The sequence below is a fragment of the Pseudochaenichthys georgianus genome, chromosome 1 (assembly GCF_902827115.2).
Source record: "Pseudochaenichthys georgianus chromosome 1, fPseGeo1.2, whole genome shotgun sequence".
Taxonomy (NCBI): Eukaryota; Metazoa; Chordata; class Actinopteri; order Perciformes; family Channichthyidae; genus Pseudochaenichthys; species Pseudochaenichthys georgianus.
This window is the reverse complement of record NC_047503.1, coordinates 29,854,784-29,876,312: the sequence shown is the minus strand read 5'-3', so window position 1 is coordinate 29,876,312 and position 21,529 is coordinate 29,854,784. Positions and strand designations below refer to the sequence as shown.

At 40.9% G+C, this 21,529-nt stretch overlaps 2 protein-coding genes and 1 pseudogene across 3 annotated transcripts; 1 reads left to right on the top strand and 2 right to left on the bottom strand.

Moving 5' to 3' along the window:
• Nucleotides 1–260: 260 nt before the first annotated feature.
• On the top strand, nt 261–5,973 carry LOC117446467 (uncharacterized). Of its 2 annotated transcripts, none has more exons than XM_034082646.2 (11): nt 261–396; nt 784–932; nt 1,025–1,172; nt 2,137–2,511; nt 2,831–3,112; nt 3,222–3,245; nt 3,378–3,479; nt 3,584–3,614; nt 4,003–4,052; nt 4,217–4,248; nt 5,627–5,973. In XM_034082646.2, the coding sequence occupies exons 1-11, from the start codon at nt 327–329 to the stop codon at nt 5,723–5,725; spliced, it is 1,362 nt and encodes a 453-aa protein (XP_033938537.1). In that variant the 5' UTR covers nt 261–326; the 3' UTR covers nt 5,726–5,973. The 2 variants fall into 2 exon arrangements, with proteins under 2 accessions (XP_033938537.1, XP_033938546.1); XM_034082655.1 differs by having other exon boundaries at nt 315–396; nt 788–932.
• Nucleotides 5,974–9,457: 3,484 nt separating this feature from the next.
• On the bottom strand, nt 9,458–18,826 carry misp3 (MISP family member 3). The gene is made up of 4 exons (XM_034082637.2): nt 18,334–18,826; nt 13,479–15,940; nt 12,066–12,139; nt 9,458–10,675 (listed from the first exon to the last, which is right to left on the bottom strand). Exons 2-4 carry the CDS (start codon nt 15,874–15,876, stop codon nt 10,580–10,582), a joined length of 2,568 nt encoding a protein of 855 aa, XP_033938528.1. The 5' UTR covers nt 15,877–15,940; nt 18,334–18,826; the 3' UTR covers nt 9,458–10,579.
• Nucleotides 18,827–18,914: 88 nt separating this feature from the next.
• Nucleotides 18,915–19,997, bottom strand: LOC139433814 (uncharacterized; annotated as a pseudogene).
• Between the last annotated feature and the right edge of the window lie 1,532 nt (nt 19,998–21,529).

Below are 21,529 nucleotides of genomic sequence, written 5' to 3'. Positions count from 1 at the left end.
CCACTGATAATCAAGCACACTTTTCACATCCTGATGGCATCTTGGGACATTTTGTATTTACTTCGTCCTCACAAGTGTGCTGACCTGGTGCTGACACAGAAATATTTGCACATGTGTGGTACTGAGACACAGGCCTGCTATTTATTCTCATCATGCACACCACCAGTTGACTCCGAAAAAGGAAGTGTGTTTACTGTTTCAACTTCCCCCAATCATTCTGTCTTCAAGAGGATGTGATACGTATTTAGAAAACAGAGAGGAGAGAGGGAGCAGCCCATACTTCTAGGTGCTTTCTTATTCTGTTCAGTCTTCTTCGTGTGTCAAAGATGCAGGCTGTTAGTGTTGGACAATCATTTTGGATATACACTCTGCTTTTCACTTTTCTACAACTTTGGGGTAAGGATCATGCTAAAGGTGTTTCTCAAAGTTATTTATTTGTTTTTTTCTAACAACTAAAAAAGTTGATTTACACTAGAAATATCTATTAACTGTTGTAATGGTGCAAGAAGAAGTAAACTATTGTAACCTGCCGTTCAATATGTAATGATTCACACAAACAATTTGGTCTGTTGTAAATGTACCACATATAGAAATTACAGCTATGTCTCCTTTTATGTCTATGTTTTATGTTCTATTTTTCATCAATTGCAATAACCGGTACAGATTGAGCTTGACCACATGTAGCAATCATAGAAGCAGTGTTTTTCATGCCTGCTTCACTGTTGTTCCACCTTAAAAGGAATTTGTGAAATCCAACTGATTCTTGCTTTATGTTACACCTAGGAAGACTTTCAGCTTCCACTTCCTCTCCTACTCTTACGTCACCTACTCTGGACATCTATTCAAGGTCAAAGGGCTCGGTGGTTCTGGTCTGCCGGGCCCCAGATGGTCAGAGAGGGGTTAAGTTTATGTTGTACCGAAACGAAACAGAGGTAATTTCTTTTACAGATGTTTTCTGGTGTGTCTTATGCTACCACTTGGCTCCTTTGGTTTAATTGTCCTGTGTGTCTCTTCTTATATTAAGGTGGACTCTCAGGTGCTGGAGTCTGGTGCTGAGGAGGTTCATTTCACTGTGAAGGAAAATAATACAGTGCAACTCTTCTGCTGTATCTACATAGAACAGGGTTGTTTCAGTGCCTTCAGTCCCTATTTACATCTGGAGAAGACAAGAGGTGTGTTTATGTTTGTTTTTTAATGCATATCTTAATATTCTTGCCTTTGATCAATTAAGAATGTGTTTGGACACTCAGTCCAAACATGTTCTCTCTTTTAAAATAGAAAAAGGTCAAGAGATCTTGAGCTTGAAAAGTTCAAACAAATGTAATGAAGGCACTATCTTAAAGGAAACATTGATTGATAAAAAGTTAAAGAGACATTTATCAGATGGCTATGTTATCAGGTAATTCTGAAAAAATATGGGCAGTGCTTTTAAAAAAGACATCTGATTAAAGGCTTTTTAGCTTTTTACCTGATATGGAAACTCACACTGTATATTCATATACACTGGTAGTACTACTGGCAGTCTGCTTGCAGCACTGGACACTTTATTATTTTATTCTGTGTTTATACATTTATAACACTAGATATGTTTGTGCCTCAACATCAACAGGCTTGCTCCAAATTACATTTGATTGCACTTTACAGTTACAGTTACAATACACTTATCTTATCTTATCTTACTATAAAGGACAAGGTAGGAAGTGGATGTGGTGTGATGTGGAGCAACAGAGTTTGATGAGTCAATCTTTCACAGTTTGCACCCAGTAGTGATTGTACATGTGGTATAAAATAATAAACACTCCCATCCGCTGCTCTACAACCTCGAGAACAGAGTGCTGCATGCAGGTGCTCTCTGTGGTCTCTTATTGTCCTCAGCTCTGTGGGTGTGTGTAGTGGTAGTTACATCCTGCACTTCATATAGAAACCACACACCCACCCACACATACACACACAGACATCAAACACAATGTGTGGCTTCAACAGTTGATGGTGACAAAGGGAAGTTTGGCTAGCAACTGCGGCAAACCAAGGATGTTAGCGTTGCCATATGTTTAAATGAATTTTGTGCAACATATTTAAAAGTAATGAGGCAACAAACACATAGGACTTATTTATTCTCTTTCTGTATTCTTCCAGATACAGCCTCCCCTCGGTCCATGCCCTCTCCAGTGTTGTCAGTGAATCCCTCCACTAGTCAGGTGAAGCGTGGGGACACTCTGTCCTTCAGCTGCTCTGTCCCTGTCCCGCCTCAGTCTCAGTCCCGGTCTAATCTTGGCAACCGACCCATGACCTTCCTTCTGCTGAGGGCCGCTAAGCAACCGGGGGCCACATCTGTAATCCTCCAGCCTCAAGCCAGTCTGGTATCAAACCATGACCCCCAGCCAGGAGTCTTCACTGTGGGGCCGGTGACGGGTGGAGAGGAGGGGGAGTACACCTGCCTTTACCAGGTCAATTCAAGAAGGGGATTGGTTAATTCTACTGTCAGCAACACAGTTCTAATCTCTATTACAGGTGAGGATATCCAACATAGGAGGTAAATCCCTGTTATTGTTACCACATTGACATCCTTCTTTCACTATTTCTCTATAAAGCAGCTGATACTATATACTTGTATATAGACTATTCTTGCACTATTTCTATTCTATTTTATTTGTATTTACTTGCACTATTGTATCTGTTAACCTAATTGTATCTGTTAACCTAAGCTTTTAGTTGACATAACTACACTGTAGCTATGTACAATGACAATAAAAGCCTTGAATCTTGATCGTACACAATATACAAGGCAGGAGCTTTCACTAATGTTTCTCCTGATTTGGTCTGGTTTCAGATGCGTTGCCTGTTCCCACCCTCGTCCTCGAGCAGCAGACGGCTGTGTGGCATTTGCTCTGCACAGGCTCTGCTGCGTACCCCGGTGCTGCGTTCTCCCTCTACGTGGCTGATAATGAATTTCTTGTTGACACTCACAAAGTCACCTTGATCCACCATCAGGCCACCTTCCCAGTGCCGGTCCAGGAAACTCCGGTGGCTTTCTACCAGTGCCAGTACAATGTCCTCCTGGCGGGGAAATGGAGCAACTCTCCACGCAGCCTCCCTTTAGCTGTAACCAGAGGTACAGATGTGCTGTTATACTCTATGTGTGTCGTTTTAATTGACCAAAAGTTAATGTTGAGGTTTTAAAAGAGTTTAAGACTTCTTGTTTTCTTTATCCAATCATTTAGGAATTCCTCCTCCATCATCAACAGGTAGACCTACCAACCCTACAACATGCTTATATTCATACATAATCCTATCTAGTGGGACATATGACACAAAAAGGGATTTAGACTTATCATTCTACTCCATAACTCACAATAATGCCGGTGTGCTGTGTCCAGATTTTTCCGCTGTGGACTGGCCTCTTGTACTGGGGTCTTTCTCCGCTGTGGTGTTGTTCCTCTGCTCAGTGATACTCGTGGTTGTAGTGGCACGCAGGCAAAGTATGTCACACATACATTTCTGCTTCCTCACATGATGCATACACACGGTCAAGATGTCTTCCTCGTGAGAATTAATATTGCCTTTTCTTCTTCTTTTTTTAAAGTCAATGCAGCAGCTGAGGAAAAGAAGAGAAGGTATTGTAATTTACATTTGTCTTAAAGACCAGTATATGATCACTCAGTTTGTCACAACTGTAACTTAAAATATTGTCCTCAGGTTTGCAACTTAAGGTTAAACTTAAGTTTAAACAAAACTATCAATAAAACACCCACGATCAAAAGTTCCCAGAATTAGCTTGAACTTGTGTTATAGTTAATAATGTATAATGCTCAGCAAACAAAAGTAGTTTCACTTTATTAATTCCTGTTACACAATGTAAAAACCCATTTCACATTATAGGGTTGCCTCTACACAGCTCGAATCACATTTATTTTCATAAACACGGACCGGTATATAAAATGCATTATTATGTTACACGATTGGTTTTGTGGTATGAAATGTTGCTGTGTTGAACTGTTTCAGAGAGGAAGCACACTTCTGGACTCAAGTTCATGCAAAGGACCATGTTGTGGGTGAGTTTATGATCATATTTCTAACTTGGTTAATGTCTGGCCATTCAGTTTCTTGCATTTTAAGCCATTTTATTTAGGTTCTGATGTTGATTTCATGAAAGTAAAGATACACAATACAAACCACTGCTTGACATTGTGCTTGTATTTTTTCTTTTGCTTTACAGACCTTACACTCAGGCGTACAAGTATCACTCAGGTAATTCTTTATAATACCTTTATCTACAGTTGATAATACAAATTATTGTGTGATTTATCAACTACGATTAAGCAACAGTTTACTTTACCTTTGTACTTTCGGTAACAATGCATTGAGTTAAAGATTACGCTTTAATCATAGGCCAGCAAAAGACATTAAAGGCCCAAAACACACTGTTAGTCCACCTTTCAGTAGCCCCAAATGTTCTTATTACAGAATCTCAAACATCTGGACAAGGACATTTGTGGCGAACAGTACTCAAATAGAAGTAAATAGTACTTTTTTTTCTCCTTTTTTTTTTTAACTCGCAGTGGATTAATACACATGTTGTGTATACTGAGTATGTACAGCAGCAGGACAGTGTTTGGATATACAGTACTTGACTAATTCATTGATGGTTTTAGTCTTTTCTATGATTAAAAAAGTAAAGTAAAAAGAAAACAACAACTCCATGATAGAATGTGAGACGTACTGTATTTATAAAGCATTCTTAGCTTTACAATAGCAATAGTATTCATTTGGACACAAAAATGAGGCAGATCATGTGCAGTTTTCTGACGTCAGTACCCCTCTTTCTTTAGGTATTTCTAGTATTTATGCAGTGTCTACAGTTTGTTTCTCCTGTAGATTCACTTTCCCAAACAATTGTAAACTTCACTGATCCCTTCGCTGTAAACAAACACACAGAAACACACATATTCGCACACCCACACACTGCCAATCATCAAGCATACTGTCAACCCACACACATTCCTCATTAATGTCTCCTTCTCATTAGTTGTAATCACATGTATTAATTAGTTTGATGAAGGACTGTCATTAGACTAAGAGCTCTAACTAGGCTCTATCTTTCTTTCTGTGTTACTAAACAGCCATCAGGAAAAAACGCTGTCATTACCAGCTGATGGAAACACTAACCTGCTGTCATTAAGCATCCATTGCAGGATCTGAATATTAAATATCGGTTTTGTCAGTCTAAGCACTGATAAATGGCTTCGTCTTACCTTTTACTTAAAAAGCAGTCATTTCATCAAGATCACAGCTATTTTTTTATTATCTTTTTATCAGTTATATATTGTTTTCTAGACCCTCTCCCTTCACAGATTTGACTGCACTTTGAGTGTCAGAACTTTTTAAACTAATGTTCAGTTAAGAAAGATGGATAAGAAGTGTATAACTGGATTTGTGGAGGTTTGCTACAGAAGAAGGTAATTCGATTCAATTGAGGGCAATAAAGTGATAATAGGTTATGAAATAAACAAAATAATGTGTAGTGTTGTTTCAACTTGTTTGAAAGTACAAACCGGGGTATAAACGGTACCGCAATAAACAACTGCTGAAATCTTTAACAGCTTGTGTGTTTGTGTTTTGTGTGCAGGAATGGGCCAGTGTGGACTCACCTACAGAGACGGCCTCCAGATCCCCTTTATGGACCTCGCTCTCCACATTCACAACCCCGATCCATCCCTACCATTAGGACATTTGGTGTTTTCTTTCGCTCCCTCTCCATCTCTCTCTTTCTCTCTGTCTGTTTATACTTTTTCGAGTTTATCAATGTAGCGTCAGCTGGAGTAACACAGCAGGACAGGAAGGGCTATTTCCCCACTTCCTATTTCATGTTCAGTAGTTAAATGTACAATTTTACAGGATATGATGTTTGTTTGATCTTACATGTTACTGAGCCAGTGAATCTAAATAAAGATGTGATTATTATTTTTTATATGACATGTGTTCCATGTGGTGGATAACTTACCTTAAGGTTACCTTCAAAGTGTATCCTTGACCTCGAAAAAAGCAGATGTGAAAACAATCCTACCACAAGCTGCTTTAGTAAAAGCTTCTAAATGGATCGTTACCATTATCATTCATCATGGAGTTTTATTTACAGTTTTGCAAATGACTATAGCTCTGATATCTAATATGTAAAAATGAAAACATTGTATGTAGTTAATTACCCGCCTCTTTAAACACATTGAATAGATAATAGTCTTGTTAAAATCTGATAACGGGACATCCCTACAATCTAGTTCCTGCATCAGGACCTTAGACTGTATGCATGTTGGTAAGAAAGCTTGCATACTCATGCGACACAGTGTGTTAAGATTGTGAAGAAAACGACAACCAACAACTCTTTCCCAAATTGTCCTGCTGTAGTTGTGCTAAGTATTCTGCAGAGGGCACCATTTAGATATAATTAAAAGTAAAACAAAAAAACACAAAAGGCACAACACGAGGAATGTTATTCATCAAGTTGTTCTCCTTATAATGAGAAAAGGTCCAAGGTTGAGTGGAACAATGTGACTTTGATATATATGGGAATATCTACACAATGTAACAAGCGGAGATTTGTGCTGAGCTTTACTCTTTACTACATTGTGAGGGGACAAACTTAAGGACATTATGGCTGTCTTTATATCTACAGTGTATTGGTACATTCTAAGTGAATGTGCTGAGACTTCAATACGTAGCGAAAGTAAAACAGTAAAAGGACTCAGGAGGGAGAGACGCCTCTCACATGTTTGTATGGTTTTATGGCGGATAATAATTCTGCAGAGAAGGGCTGTCATTGTACTTCAGAAAGCAGCAAAAAGCAGACTCTGTGTTAGTACTGAGTTTTATTACATATCACTGGCCTTTCACAGCACAGTCGCAGTAATGCACGGGGGAATGTATGTATTCATTTCTCTTTTATAGACACAGACAAGATGAAAGTTGAGGATGTAAATCATTTCATAAATGTTAAAGTCAGCTTCATTTGCCATGTCTGAGTCACTCTTCCTGTGTGCATTCACATGTGAGCTGATGCTCACACAGTGAAGATATTCAGCTTCAGATAATGACGTTCGGCTGATTTGTTTGTATAAGAGGCATAATAACGATAAGAGGCTTGAGCCATGTGATGAATTCAAGTGGCACCTTAATTTGTACCCACAGTTCACTGGCTTGTGACAGCCTCACCCTGTGTGCATAATGTGAGCCATGAGTCAGGTTTATATCAGATGACACTGGCAACCCTGAAAGTCATGGTAATTGCTCTTTGATCCCACCCCATGCTGTGTCTCCAATGTAATAGCCTAAAGTGTGTATGCAGAAACTGAACATGAAAGTGTGTGCCGAAATCTGAAAATTGTTGAAAGATTGTCAACAAGTTTGGGTTTATAATTGATTTTGATCTTTTGCAATACACTTTCTAATGTATTGATTAAAGTGGCACAACCTTCTCATGTGATTATCGTCATAGATTTGGACAAGTACTGTAAAGTCTGTTGCTTTGTCCATTTTCTTGCACTCCTCTGACACATTAGCTCAAGGCCTTGACTGCTGTCGATTTGAAAGCCTTCTTCATTGGCTTTTCAGGAACATTCGATACTATTAAGCAGACAGCCTTGTAGAAGATAATCTTATTTCAAGAGCAAAATATATTGAGTGTTGTATGTTTAACAAAGCGTGAAACTTGATCACAACTATCTTTCCCCCTTCAACACTCTTCACTTACTCACTGCCAAGCACAATAATGCAAACAAATTAATAACTGCCAATATTTTCTCCTAATGTGTCATTTTGTTTGTTAATGTGAGAACTGATTTGAGAGAAACACATTCTTTCTACTTGTTTAAAGGAAACATTTGTTTTTAAAAATACATACACGTAATGGAAATGTATGTCGGCAGTGAACGACTGTTACAATAAATAGGTCCTCTCCTCCTCTCCATAAAGTTAAACACACAATGCATGACATTTGCTTTTTGACTCAGCTCTGCCATTTGATTTACCCTTCTCTCACAGCATCAAATAGTCACACCCACATGAAGCATTATAAAATGCAAAAGGCCCATATGTGAGGACATCAAAATAACAATCGCTGACTTTCTTTTGTTGTCTGATGACAGTGCACACACACACACACACACACACACACACACACACACACACACACACACACACACACACACACACACACACACACACACACACACACACACACACACACACACACACACACACACACACACACACACACACACACACACACACACACACACACACACACACACGCGCACACACACACACACACACACACACACACACACACACACACACACACACACACACACACACACACACACACACACACACACACACACACACACACACACACACACACACACACACACACACACACACACACACACACACACACACACACACACACACACACACACACACACACACACACTCTCATACCGTGCACTCCCTCTTATACTTTTGTCCCCTAGACAAAGAGGCATTACAAGAGCAGCGGCTAATCCTTAAGACACCAACAAGATGCTGCTTCAATGACTTCCTGCCAGCAGGACTTTGGAAGGTGGTGATTGTGAAATATTGAGGAAATGAGTTTTGATATGAGCAGGCAATAGACAGGTGTGTGGGTTTCGTTTATTGGTAACCACATCTGAAAAGCAGCCAGATCAGATTAGATGGATATCAGAGAGATAATGTGGAATGTGCAGTTTGACCCACCTGGATAGGTTGCCATATTTGATTGCCCTTGCATAAAAATGAATCTTTCATCTTAGAATCTGACATTACTCCAAGTAACTACACTGTTTGGTATGACACTTCCCTTCAGTGACAAGCTTTTAGTCTATGGAGTGTAGTTTGTTTGCTATACTTCATTTCCATATGTTGTCAGGCTCCTAAATCACTTACTCTCCTACCAAGACTTTTGGTAATGTGCCATTGGACCTGGAAGTGTGGTGATGTGAGGGAAGTTGCCTAGTGAGGAATGAAGCTTATTAATAATTTTGAGCACTTAAATTGCTGCAGCTCCACCATAATAATATGTACTGGCAATCTCACTGGGCTCCAGTCAGAATGAGGTGATGAATTATTCACAGGAGATTGGGAGGTCAGTAAAGCGTGGTCTGCTGATCTCACACACACAAAGGTCCACTGTGGCATACTGTATGCTGCTTCATTTTAGCAAAGCCTCCACCTTCTTCAAAGCTGTATCCATGGCGACACATTTTCTCTATGACCATGGAATGTGTAAAGGGACCCAAAATCAAAAACATAGAGCAATTGGATGTTCAGAGGATCAGTGGCGGTTATGTTGTGGCCATCTCAAAGTGTCTGTGCCCTGACAGAACTGCACCGCGCTGGCTCCATTGTGCAATTCAGACTGCCTTTAATAGTTTAGTGTTAGGCTGGTTTGGTGCATGATTTAGAAAACTATCCTTAAAAGTATTACTTTTACATCATGTATGCCTCAGTCCGATACAAAAATAGTGAAGTAAAATAAAAGAGACACTCGTTATTGTGTGAATCAAGTTTCATTCCAAAATACTTTTTTCCTGCATCATTTGAAAAAACAACAGAGCAACTATTTCTTAAGCATTAGATGTGTATTAAAATCCTTCAGCTCTCAAATCCAGATCAGCATTACACTGTTACAGAAAGGTGCTTAATTTCACTATAATATAGCTCTTAGTGATGCAAGAAACATAAGAACATAAGTAGTCATTCAAGGTTTACCAATGGTTAACAAATTCAGATCAGTTTTCTATGCACTGAGTAACCACATAAGGAAAACCTCAACAAAGTGCTTAAAAACAATAATGCTGAAATTCTTTCTCTTAGTATATTTTTGTGTTAGACTTGTTGCTAAGTATAGACTCTATAATGAATGACCTCTGACACAACCTCATTATAAACTAAACACATTGATCTACAGGATTTATTGCATGTCTTTTGTATGGGATTCTATTTGATAATTCAGGTGTAATATAACTCAGGATAAAACATAATTGAAGGCATACAACTGGGGATGACACATTGCTTTTCTAGCTACAAACAGCCCCACTTAATCTATTTTCATCAATACATCACAACTCCTTATTATTACAAGAAGGTTCCAATGATAAAGAACTTCATTCTTACTAAACTTACATTTTTCTTTCCCCCGGTGCAAAGTCATTATTATTTGTTGCCTTTAAACATTCATTAGTCTTAGAGTTTTCCAGCACAGGAAACAGGCCAAGTGCTTATCCACTAATAGGTGGCCCTCCTCCTTCTTTTTCTCTCCTTCTTGATGGAGGACTCTTCAGGGTTTTTAGTCCAGAAGCAATCCTTTACCTTGGTCCCAATCCTCCTGACCCCCTTCGTAGCCTCAATCCCTGACCTCTTTTGGATTCACATTCTGTCTTTCCTCCCCTTCATCACTGCTCCAATTTTCCTCCCTGCTTTCCTTCTTATCTCCTTCAGCCCTCCACTTAAAAAACTACAGGTTTCATGTAACCTAACTCTTTCAGATCACTCTAGAAACGTCTCCTCAGTCATCCTCTGTGTTGTGTCCGTTGACTAGACCGGACTCCCAGCGCTGCACCAGAGAAGTCTTCTGTCTGGGGGTCAGGGAACCCTGGAGGACCTGGGTAAAAAGATGTGAAAGCAGGAGTTATTAGTGAATGCAAGGTTAAAAAGAGGGAGATAAAATGCTGCATAAAAGAGGGAGAAGAGAAAGAATTAAAGAGTAGAAACATCAGATGTGTTGTAGCAGGAGACAGGACCAGTGAGCCAACACTGGGGAAAAGGAGCATACAAGATAAACGGACATGGGTGAGTATATTTCCTCTTTGGATGAGCATCATTAGCTCTGCATGTCAGAGGGAGGTTAATGCAACTGTGATCCAAGGCCGTGTTTGCTACAGTAAGAGTCAGTCAACAACTGAGGCCATTTCCCCTGCAATCCCCCGTGTATTCCTGAACTTTAATCAGAAACCAGGTCTGTGCAGAGAGCAGATAACCAACCAGCAGAGAGAGAGGAGAAGAGAGAGGCATGAGGCGGAGAGAGGAAACAGAGCAAAACGTTGCTAATGCCACCGTCAAACCAGCATATCAATGCCAAACTGAATTGAAGGAGAATTACTCGACTCAAATCAGAGATAGCACAGTTTCAAAGAGATGCAAGACCCACAAGGCAGGTACCGAAAATCAGTGGGATTGTCTATTTACTTTCTACTTTCTCCGGTATTGACTGCACACAACACACACACACACACACACACACACACACACACACACACACACACACACACACACACACACACACACACACACACACACACACACACACACACACACACACACACACACACACACACACACACACACACACACACACACACACACACACACACACACACACACACACACACACACACACACACACACACACACACACACACACACACACACACACACACACACACACACACACACACGCACACACACACACACACTCCTTCTCTCGCTCCCTGTCTGTCCCAAGTGTGTTTTCCTTCTTCCCTTATCTATACAGATAAGCTCCTTACTGTGTGTTCAGTATGTTATCAGATGTCTGTGGCCCATATTTGCTGCTGACGTCTTCCCAAACGCCTTTCTTCATTAAACCTTTTACAATCCAGTTCAGTTTTAAGCATACGTTCATATCCCCAGCAACTCCCTGAACCCCCCAAAGCAAGTGCAATTCATATATGAACTCTCAGTTAAAGAAGAAGGAACGCGATATCCTTTTAACTGCATTCAAGGAAGACCTAGGAAGATGTTTTGCCTACGTTTGCATGTCCAATACCAAGAGTACCGGATAGGTAGGGTTGGCATTTCGAATGTACTGTATATAGAAAATAATACCTAATGAGGCCCGGTCTTATTTCTACATGGTCCAATACTTACTGTAGTGTCATACCAAGCAGTAGTATAAAGGCAATGTTAATGTATAAACTTTATTGCAATAGAAATGAGCGGCTAAGGTGACTCACCTCTGGCCGGTTAATCTTCTCCTCTTCAGACTGGGGCGGGGGCCACATGCCTAACCTGCCAACTGACTGGCGTGCTGCAAGAGAAAGAAAGAATATTAAGTGGGTGAGGGCAGGAAAAGCAAGGCACCAAAGAGGAAAAAGTGTTCCTGTGACTTTGTCTGTGCTAAACAATAAAGCCTCTTTGAATCAAATTAAGAGTAAACGTGGTGTGGCAGCACAGTGAAATGAAAGGAGAGGAACACAAAGGGAATTTAGGGAAAGACCTTTGTTTGAAGGTCATGAAAGAATATGAAAATAATGAATTGTCTATACAATATATGATTGTTCATTTCCCAACACTGAGTCATGGTCATTCAGGGCCTGTAGCACACCCTGATGGGTTTGTCACGCAGTTGTTGCACCAACGATGACGGGCGACACTTTCATTAAAATGCAGCCTAAAAGAAAACACGAATGGCAACCATCCCTGCCAACAAAACACTAACATACTGTCCAGCAGTCTGTTGTCTGAAGTTTCTCACAGCCCTGTGAAACAACCAAATGAGTTATTTGGCTTAACTTAAAACTGGGCGTTGCTTAACACTATTATATATAATTATACAAAAGCTCATATTGTTATTAAATGATTAGGACAGCATGCTCAAGTTAGCATTCTAGTACACTTAGAGCAGAAGCTATTCATTCATTACTTTCAACCATTTACCATTTGACCTCTCTACTTGCTGGTTCTGGTGTTACACGTGACTATGTTGCCTTATTTGTTTAATCTAATAATATATACATATGTATGAATACATACAGCAGAAGTATCCCCTTTCGGTACAAGTAACCCTGTTAGGGAATCTGTGTAACACATGCAGACAATGGCAGCAAAGTTGAAATTGCAAGAGGAAACTTGTCTTCTCAGCACGCTGAATTGGCAGCACTCTATTTCAAATGTGCTTTTGTTGTCCCTACACTGACTCTACCATAATGACTAAGAAAAAGCAAGTTCTATGCACTTTTTCTCCCAAAATTGGACTTTTTCAAAGTGCTCCTCTCTAGCTGACACAATAAAGTGTCGAGATATGACTCAGGACTTTTCTTCACCGCAGCTTTCGCAATTAATTTGACAGACTAGATGCTTTATTGTGGAGTAACAGAATCGTATTTTCTTGTCCGGCAGCTTATGGTCTCCAGTGCAAAATTATCGCTCATAACGGCTAACAATGATTTGGAAAGCTGTTTTGAGGTTTTCCACTGACCATGAGAAAAATGAAATAACGTGCTTGCGGAGCTGGTTCAGGGGGTTTTCATCACCTCAGCACAGATATAAAAGAAAATACCCTCATACCCACACAAAAAGGATACACACATATTGTTTGAGTGGGCTTATGGGCAGAATCAATCATCCCATACACACACTACACTAACCTGCCGTGGGTCTCGTTCCCTGTCTGGATGATGAGACGGGTAATTCGGGAACAGCCAGTCCATTCAGTGAAGAAGAAGATAACGTGGGAGTCTTTCCTTCTGCAGCAATGACTGGCCCCCCACCTCCCTCCGCTACCATTGGGCCCTCTGTGCCCCCATACAGGCTGGTCCTCTGCTTGTGAAGCTCCTTCTCCCTCTCTTGACCCTCCCGGATATCCTTCTCTACTTTAACCAAATTTGTTGAGGAGCGCAGCTTGAAAAAGGGGTTCTCCTTGGGTGCCCCCTCATCTTCTACCTCCTCCTTTTCGTGCTCTCTCACTTTAATCCCATCATGGCCTCCTGTTCTGGACGATGTGAAGTTAGATCTTCCAGAGTCGACGACAGTGACGGGCTGTGCCTCTGGCTTGGTGTGGTAGAGCTTCAGCGCTGGGACACTCAGATTGTTCTCCAGGATAATAACCTGACAGCCTTTCCCCTCAGAATAGCCCGCTCCTCGCGGAGTGCCCCCCCCTTTTGTTAGGTTTTGACTCTGTGTGTGAATCCTCTCCACATGTGAGCCTCTTATGGTGGACGCCTGTGATGAGATGTCCTCCTGGTCCTCCAGGGTTGAAATGTCACTGACAGAGGACCAGGACATGGCCTGACTCCTGGCTGACAGACTTAGAGTTGAGTCATCCGGCTTCTGAAAGGCCTCAAAAAGTTGTTTTCTCTCTTTGAGTTGGCGTACCGTGCCTTTGTCATAGAAACCTGGAACTGTTCCAAGCTTCACCAGATCCTGCTCCCTCTGGGTCTCCTCGTGGATCTCTTGCTGCATCTTCTTGCCTGCAAACTGCCTGTCTTTGCCTTGACACCTCTCAGAGTTTAGAGTGATAGACTGACAGAGAACAGTTTTCCTCAGAGGGATCTCTACATACTCTGGTACTGTAGGTGGATTTGGTAGCCCTCTGGACCTTCTCAGGCTGTGTTCACGCTCTATAGCCCGTCGGATCTCCCTCTCAATGGGAGTCTCTTTGGGTGCCGCTGCTGGAGAGATGGTGGTGTTGCCCTCCAAAGTGCTGCATGGTGAGAAGTCAGCTGAAACCCCACTGTCACTCTGGCTGTCATCATACGAGTCACTCTCCATCCTGGTGTGTTTAGAATACACAAAGCTGTGTTTTCCTGGCTTAACCTCTTGTGCTCGGTGTGTTTTTGTTAACAGTCCTCCACCGTGTTGCTGCTCAAGCAACCTGTTCCTTTCAAGTCCCCTTTCTCTCTGCCCTCCCTCTCCACCTGTTTGCTTGCTCTCTCCCTCTGTGCTTTCCCCCGCCCCACTGTGCCTTTCTCTCACAGCTACCAAACAACCAGGGCCTTGAGAAGCTGCCCCGCCCCATTTACACAGCTCCATGGCAACAGTTGACAAAGGTGAGGAGCTCTGGCCGTGCACCTGTTGTGCCGCTTCCTGGTTTTCTCCCCTGGGGGCAGGTTGACTTGGACTCTGGGACAACAGCTCCTCCTGATGTTTGACAGAGTGAACTGTAGAGGAGGTTGGGTCTTGTTCAAAGGCAGAATATGAGGCCTCGAAAGACTTGGATCTTGATTGCTGTTGACAAGACATAATATCTATGCTCACTTCCTTTTTTTCCTTGCTTTTATCAGCAATAGGAGCAGAGCACTCATCATCTGAGTTGTTTCTATCAGAGGGAGAATGATGAACAGTTGAATTTATTGCTGCAGCGGAAACCCTTGACATATTATCTGGTTCACTGTTGAAACTATCCTGTAAGACGTTCAGCTGTGAGCTATTTCCCTCTGTTCTCATATTATCTCCTGTCATCTCCTCAGATGATGAATCTGTTTCTCTATTTACCGGCTCAGGGAGAAGAGGAGGCGCTTCTGGACTAATCTGTCTATCAGGAGACAGAGGGTTTTCTATTGGGTCTGATATGATCTCAGCATCACTGATCCACGCAGCCACCTCCCCCTCTAGGCTAGAAAAGCTCTTTTTCTCAAAGCAGTCCTCTGTTGATGGAGCACTAATAAAGGCTGGAGGAGGCGGGAAAGCATCCTCACATGGATCAGTAGACTTCTCCGATTCCTCTTGAGCCTGTAATGCTTCTGAAAGTTGGGCAGCTTGTTCTAATTCTGTCACCATCTCTTGTGTCTCCCTGGGGGTGCACACACACATTCTTGTTAATTCCTGGTTTTCTGATTCAGTTGCATCAGCTGTGTCGTTAGGCGAGCATCGAGCTCCAAGCTCCTGGACGTTTATGTCCTCTTCAGGTTCTGCCCTGGGAGCCTCTTTATCTTGCAGTGAGCTTTTGGTTGCACCTGCTACACCTTGCGCCCAGAACTCATTGACCCCCTCCTCTAGTGTGTTGAGAGGACCCTGATCCTGCCAAGCCAATGGCTTTGTTGCCATGGTGACAAGTCTGCTGATGTAAAACCGTTTAGAGCAATCCGAATGTTCGGCCTCCAGCCAGTCACTGAGGGAAAGCAGAGAAACACACAGAGGAAAAGGGGGAATAACATAGTGATTATCCGAGATTACCAACCAACACTATTTTATACCGCATTATTTCATCACAGATTAAATACATTTCTGAATTTACCAAGTGAATGAATCATCGCACTGTATTTACTGTGACATTTACTGTGGAAAAGAAATTAAATGCCAAGAGCTTTTAATCCGCCTTCATCCTGTGTTACAGCACTGCAGCTAGGACAACAAACCTCACGTTTAAATATAAATGTTGAATATACGAAATAAACAAAGAATAATTTCAAAAATTGCTTTTCATTTGATCTAGTGCTTGTGGTAACCTAACTAGGACCCTTTATGTTTTTTTTTTTTTTAATTTTTCATCCGTTTGTGTGCAAATCATTGTTTACTGCATACCAGTTAGTGCAGGATTAGAGCAATTAGTTGATGTGTAGTACCATGGTGTCCTATATTTTAATGGCAGAGCTCGGTTGACGACAAGCAGACTCTTAATAACTGTTCCTCTTTTTGGAAGTTACTCCACTGTGCATCGTATAACGTTTTCTGCTGAACACACCTTTCTTTAATCACACACACACACACACACACACACACACACACACACACACACACACACACACACACACACACACACACACACACCACACACACACACACACACACACACACACACACACACACACACACACACCACACACACACACACACACACACACACACCACACACACACACACACACACACACACACACACACACACACACACACACACACACACACACACACACACACACACACACACACACACACACACACACACACACACAGTTAGATAGAGTCTTGCAGTACAGCTCACCCTTCATGTACAGAAAACAAGGACTATCTTGACATGGTTAGACAAATGTGGAACACTATTACAATGCTGGCAGAGCATGTAGGCACCAAAGCAGAACAAGAACCAGAACAAGTGGGGGCCTAATGTGGGTAAATTAGGATGAGGGCAGTGAGTCATGACAGACACTGTTTACACAACCAAACAATGGTTGGATGGGGGAACCACTCACCACATTCACATAACTTTTTCTGGGCTGTTTTCTTATATTTGCTATTGTAAAATGTTTTTGTTTAATGTCCTATAGTCTACAGGATGAAGAAACAACGTATAATAGATTCAGAATTGGTCATTGTTTAAATCAGTACCCATTATGAAATGTGTCTGGCTCCTGTCTGGCTCCTGTCTGGCTGTTTTTTCAAGGGATGTGAGTGGGAGGGGAGAGTTGGCATTCCCACAAAGTCATCACTGTGTCTGAGACTCAATCATTGACTGTGTTTTGTGATCGCCAGAAAATAACAGGAGAAGACTTTGTTATATTCAGTAACCTGGGTAAATAAGATGGGCTATACCACATGTTAACACCGGTCATGCAATTCATTAAAGATGCATAATATGTTACTCATTGAATGAGAGTTGAAGGTGAAGTTTCATGAAATGGTGAGGCAAAACTAGTGTTTTGTCACAGGGAGAGGGGCCATCGAACACTGAAATCTATTGCAAATCTCTGCTTAAACAGTTTGATATTCACCCACCACTGCTGATTCAGATGAAAATCCTGCTAAAAACAAGCAAGCTTAAATGTTTAATATGATCATCCTGCAATGCTACAGTAGTGAAACAATCCCCTTATTGATATTAAGGTATGGTAATCCAATTTGATACTCTTGTTGTAAACTCTGGCAAGCCCTAATGAGATATTTCCCTTGCAGTTTGTAGATTAGATTCAATAAACTCAGGGCATTATTTCTAATATGACATGCTGTTCTGTTTTGTGTTCCAAAACGCTCGGAGAAAACTGGCAGAATATAACCTAATGTTCTCCAACTCTCTTTTTGGGTTAGAGAGGTTACTGACCTTTTTGGATTAAAATTCCATTATGCAACAGACTTATGTTTTGCTCATTACCTGCAAAGGAGCTCACTTTATGAAAAGAACAATTAAATCATGATCATCATTACAAATACATCTGTGATGGCCTTACAAATAAACGTGCTCTACTTTCTGTGGTCAGCAGTGTCCTAACGAAGTTTAACATGAGGGCATTTGACAAAAATGCAAATGATTTTCATAGATGCAGCCAACTTCCTCCCTAATTAAAAATCTTCTGCTGTCTAATGGTTGCTGACATAGTGATATGCTCATTTCAAACAGCAGGAAAATCCAGTCTCTGCAGGCTTGGCTCTTAGAATCATTTATGTTACGCAGTTGTTTTCAAAGGTAATTTCTCCCTTGATTGGCATATAATTGAGGCAGGTGTCCAGTAACTTCAAGTTGAACCAAACAATTAGAATACAGAAAACTATAATATACACTTGCACATACCTGGTAACAAAACGCTTTGAAGATGCCCTCCAGACAGACACTCATTTCTGAGTAAGCACAGTTGTCTTGTTTCAGGTCACTGTTGTTTAATCACCACAGAATGAATGTTATTGCTAACATATCCACCGCCCTGCTGCCTGTCTCTCCTCCCCTGTCCACAGTAACACCTTCAGTACACCAATCATGCACGCCTACATTTGCATACCATGCTCACACAGCAAACATCCACTAGCACTGAATGGGCACGTGTGCATGCACTAACACAAGTGCTAGAGGCTTACCCTATTGTTGTGGATTTGAAAATGTATAGTACTAATCCAATTAGCAAGTATCACAGTAATTATTGCAGCATGCAAGTGAGTGAGGAATGTCCCAGAGGGATAAGAAGTGATTATATAATTCCAGCATGTAATGTTGTCCTCTTATATCCCGGGGGGAAACTGTAATTTATTCTGTAGTTTCGTTACATTACATTTCTGAATGAATAACATAAAGAGTTTAGTTTAAGATGTATTTTACAGCACACTGATATGTTCATTTATATTTATTTATTTATTAACAGATTGTACAAGTATTCAGCATTAGTATTTGAACATGTTTTTTTATTATTTTTAAATCATGACAGAACATTTTGAGAAAAATACTTATATAAAAACAATGTCCACATATTTAAAGAAAGAAAGCAGATTGTTCTGTCTGCTGCATTACATTTGCTAAATGAAAACACAGGTATGAATAGAAAGTGAGATTCATCATGTCATGCGTTGCATTCAAGAAATTGATTTGGATGAAATATCTCCATGCCAAATAAATATGTACTTATTTTATTGATCTACAAGCCCTAATATCAAAATAAATATATGTGGAAATATTCAATCTTAACAAAGCACCAAGCAATTCAGTCATACTTAATTCCTATACTGCGTGACAGAATATCATGAACAAATGTGCCAAAGTCCCTCAGGCCTTTTGTTCCTCAGTTTTCTCTTCAACCCGAGCTTCTGTTGCTGCTGTTGGTTCGCTCTCAGGTTGGTCTGGACAGGACTCCTTAGTTGGATCCATCACAACAGGTGTAGGCAGCCCATAACAGTTCAGCTGATGCCTGAACTCCTCCAATTCCTTCTGCTCCACCTCCCTCCTCCTGCTCAGCAGATACATGTCCATAGATCTCCTCTTACTTGACTGCACAATCCACCGCATAACGACACAGTCTGGACAGGAAGTATAGAGGAAGTCCCCGGTGAGGTTGAAGCGATTCTCCACATTGAAGGTGAAGGCGCTGCCCTCGACAGTGATGTTGTAGCGTAGGTACTGGCATTGATCACCAAAGCGGTTGATTTGTGTGTAAGAGAAATTGGGAGCTTCACCCTGAGTTGGAGAAGAACATAGTGATGCTGTCTCTCAGCTTCAGGGCCTCCATGGATGGTGCGTGGTTGAGACTTCCTGCTACTAGAGCCCATCCTCCCTCAAAATGATGAGGATCCAGCTGACCCAAAGGATGGACCAGTCTTTCACAGACCATAGGAGCTGATTGGCTCACGGACAGCAAGCAGAGGAGAACACTGGCCAACAAAGCATACATGTTGCAATTATACAGATTCTGCGATGATTTAGAGAACTTTGCTTTCGATCAGTGGCTCTGTTGTTAGCTCTCACCAAGAGTGGAGCTGGTTTAGATGGGCTCTCCATTTTTATAGTTCAACTTGCATCAAGAATGTCCAGTATTGCAACACAGTACAAGTGAATGAACCTGACTGTGTATTCCTGTATTGTGCAATTATAGAAAGTTCGAAAAACTAGTTGTACTGTTTTTTGGTTCTCTCTCACTTCAGGTGTTTACCGGAAAATACAGTAACATATTGTTTGATGTAAAAAGAGATCATCAGTCTCCAATATCGTATGTTTCTTAAAGTAATTATACAGAGTCATGGACAAAATTAAGTATTTCTGTTCTTGCCTAGGTAGAAAAAAATATGGGATGAGCTGAGATAAAGCCTTATTATTTATATATTATTTTATAGAGGCTTTGTCACTGGCATATTATAAATTACATTGATTAGTAGGGATGTGTAGTGAATGACACTGAAGAAAAGATATAAGACTCCTCCAGTGTTCAACCCTGGCTCTTAAGAAGTACACACAATATGACATATGTAAATGTAGTCAATTTCTACATTAACTATAAAACTATTGTTCGAAAGACTAGTTCCAGTAACTCAGAGAAAATACATAATGTTTCCTGTGTTATATGCCATTCTTGTTTCACTTAACGGAAATAATTCATTCATTTTTTACAATGCACTGTATGTAAGGGACGCAAGAGATCTATGGGCTTACATTACATTTGTCCACTTATGTGAGAGATAAAGTGTACAAATATATCAGTGTTATTGCATTATTTATAGCATTTGGGTATCACTGTATACATGTATGTTTCCAGGAATGCTTTCAGATCAATAGTAGTTAATGCCAATGTGTAAGTAACAATGATAGTAGCCTCCGTTCAGGTGTCCCAGTGAGTGATGCAGTGTGACGGAGCACCAAGAACAACACCAGAACCCTGAAACTGAAGCAGCTGTGCAGACTTTCAATATAAATGTTTTATCATCATGTATTTGTTATTACTCTTAACCCTTGTGTTGTGTTCGAAAGCTGTTCATGGTGTTCGCGGGTCAATTTTGAACCATGATTTATCTCAGTCCAAAACACTCAAATGTCTAAAGTTCAAAGATGAATCTTGATTGAATGAATCTGGGCCAAATTTGACCCAGTCACCCAAAACCAATTCGGCTGGGTCTCCCCCGAACCCTAACATCAAATTATACACTTTTTTTTTTTAGAGACCTTCAAACTTGGCTCAATTGTCAAAATCAGTTTTGTAGTGTTTATATACAGTAGCCGTTGTGGAGGATATCATGAAGCCTTGTTCCGATAAAAAAAACTAAAGCGTAGTTATTATATCATTTTAACTTGAAACGGGTCACGGGAGACCCGAACACAACATAAGGGTTAAGACTGCATGACATGTAATACATTTAATTTTCTTTTTGAGGGCAGTGCTTGGTGGCAATTTACAGAATTTGAACTTTTTTGTCACAATCTTAAGGAGAACCCAAATGCAGCACTCGAGGAAACCAAGGAGAAATTGGTAATATACTTTATTGGAGATTCCACTGGATCTGAGGAATACCAACCG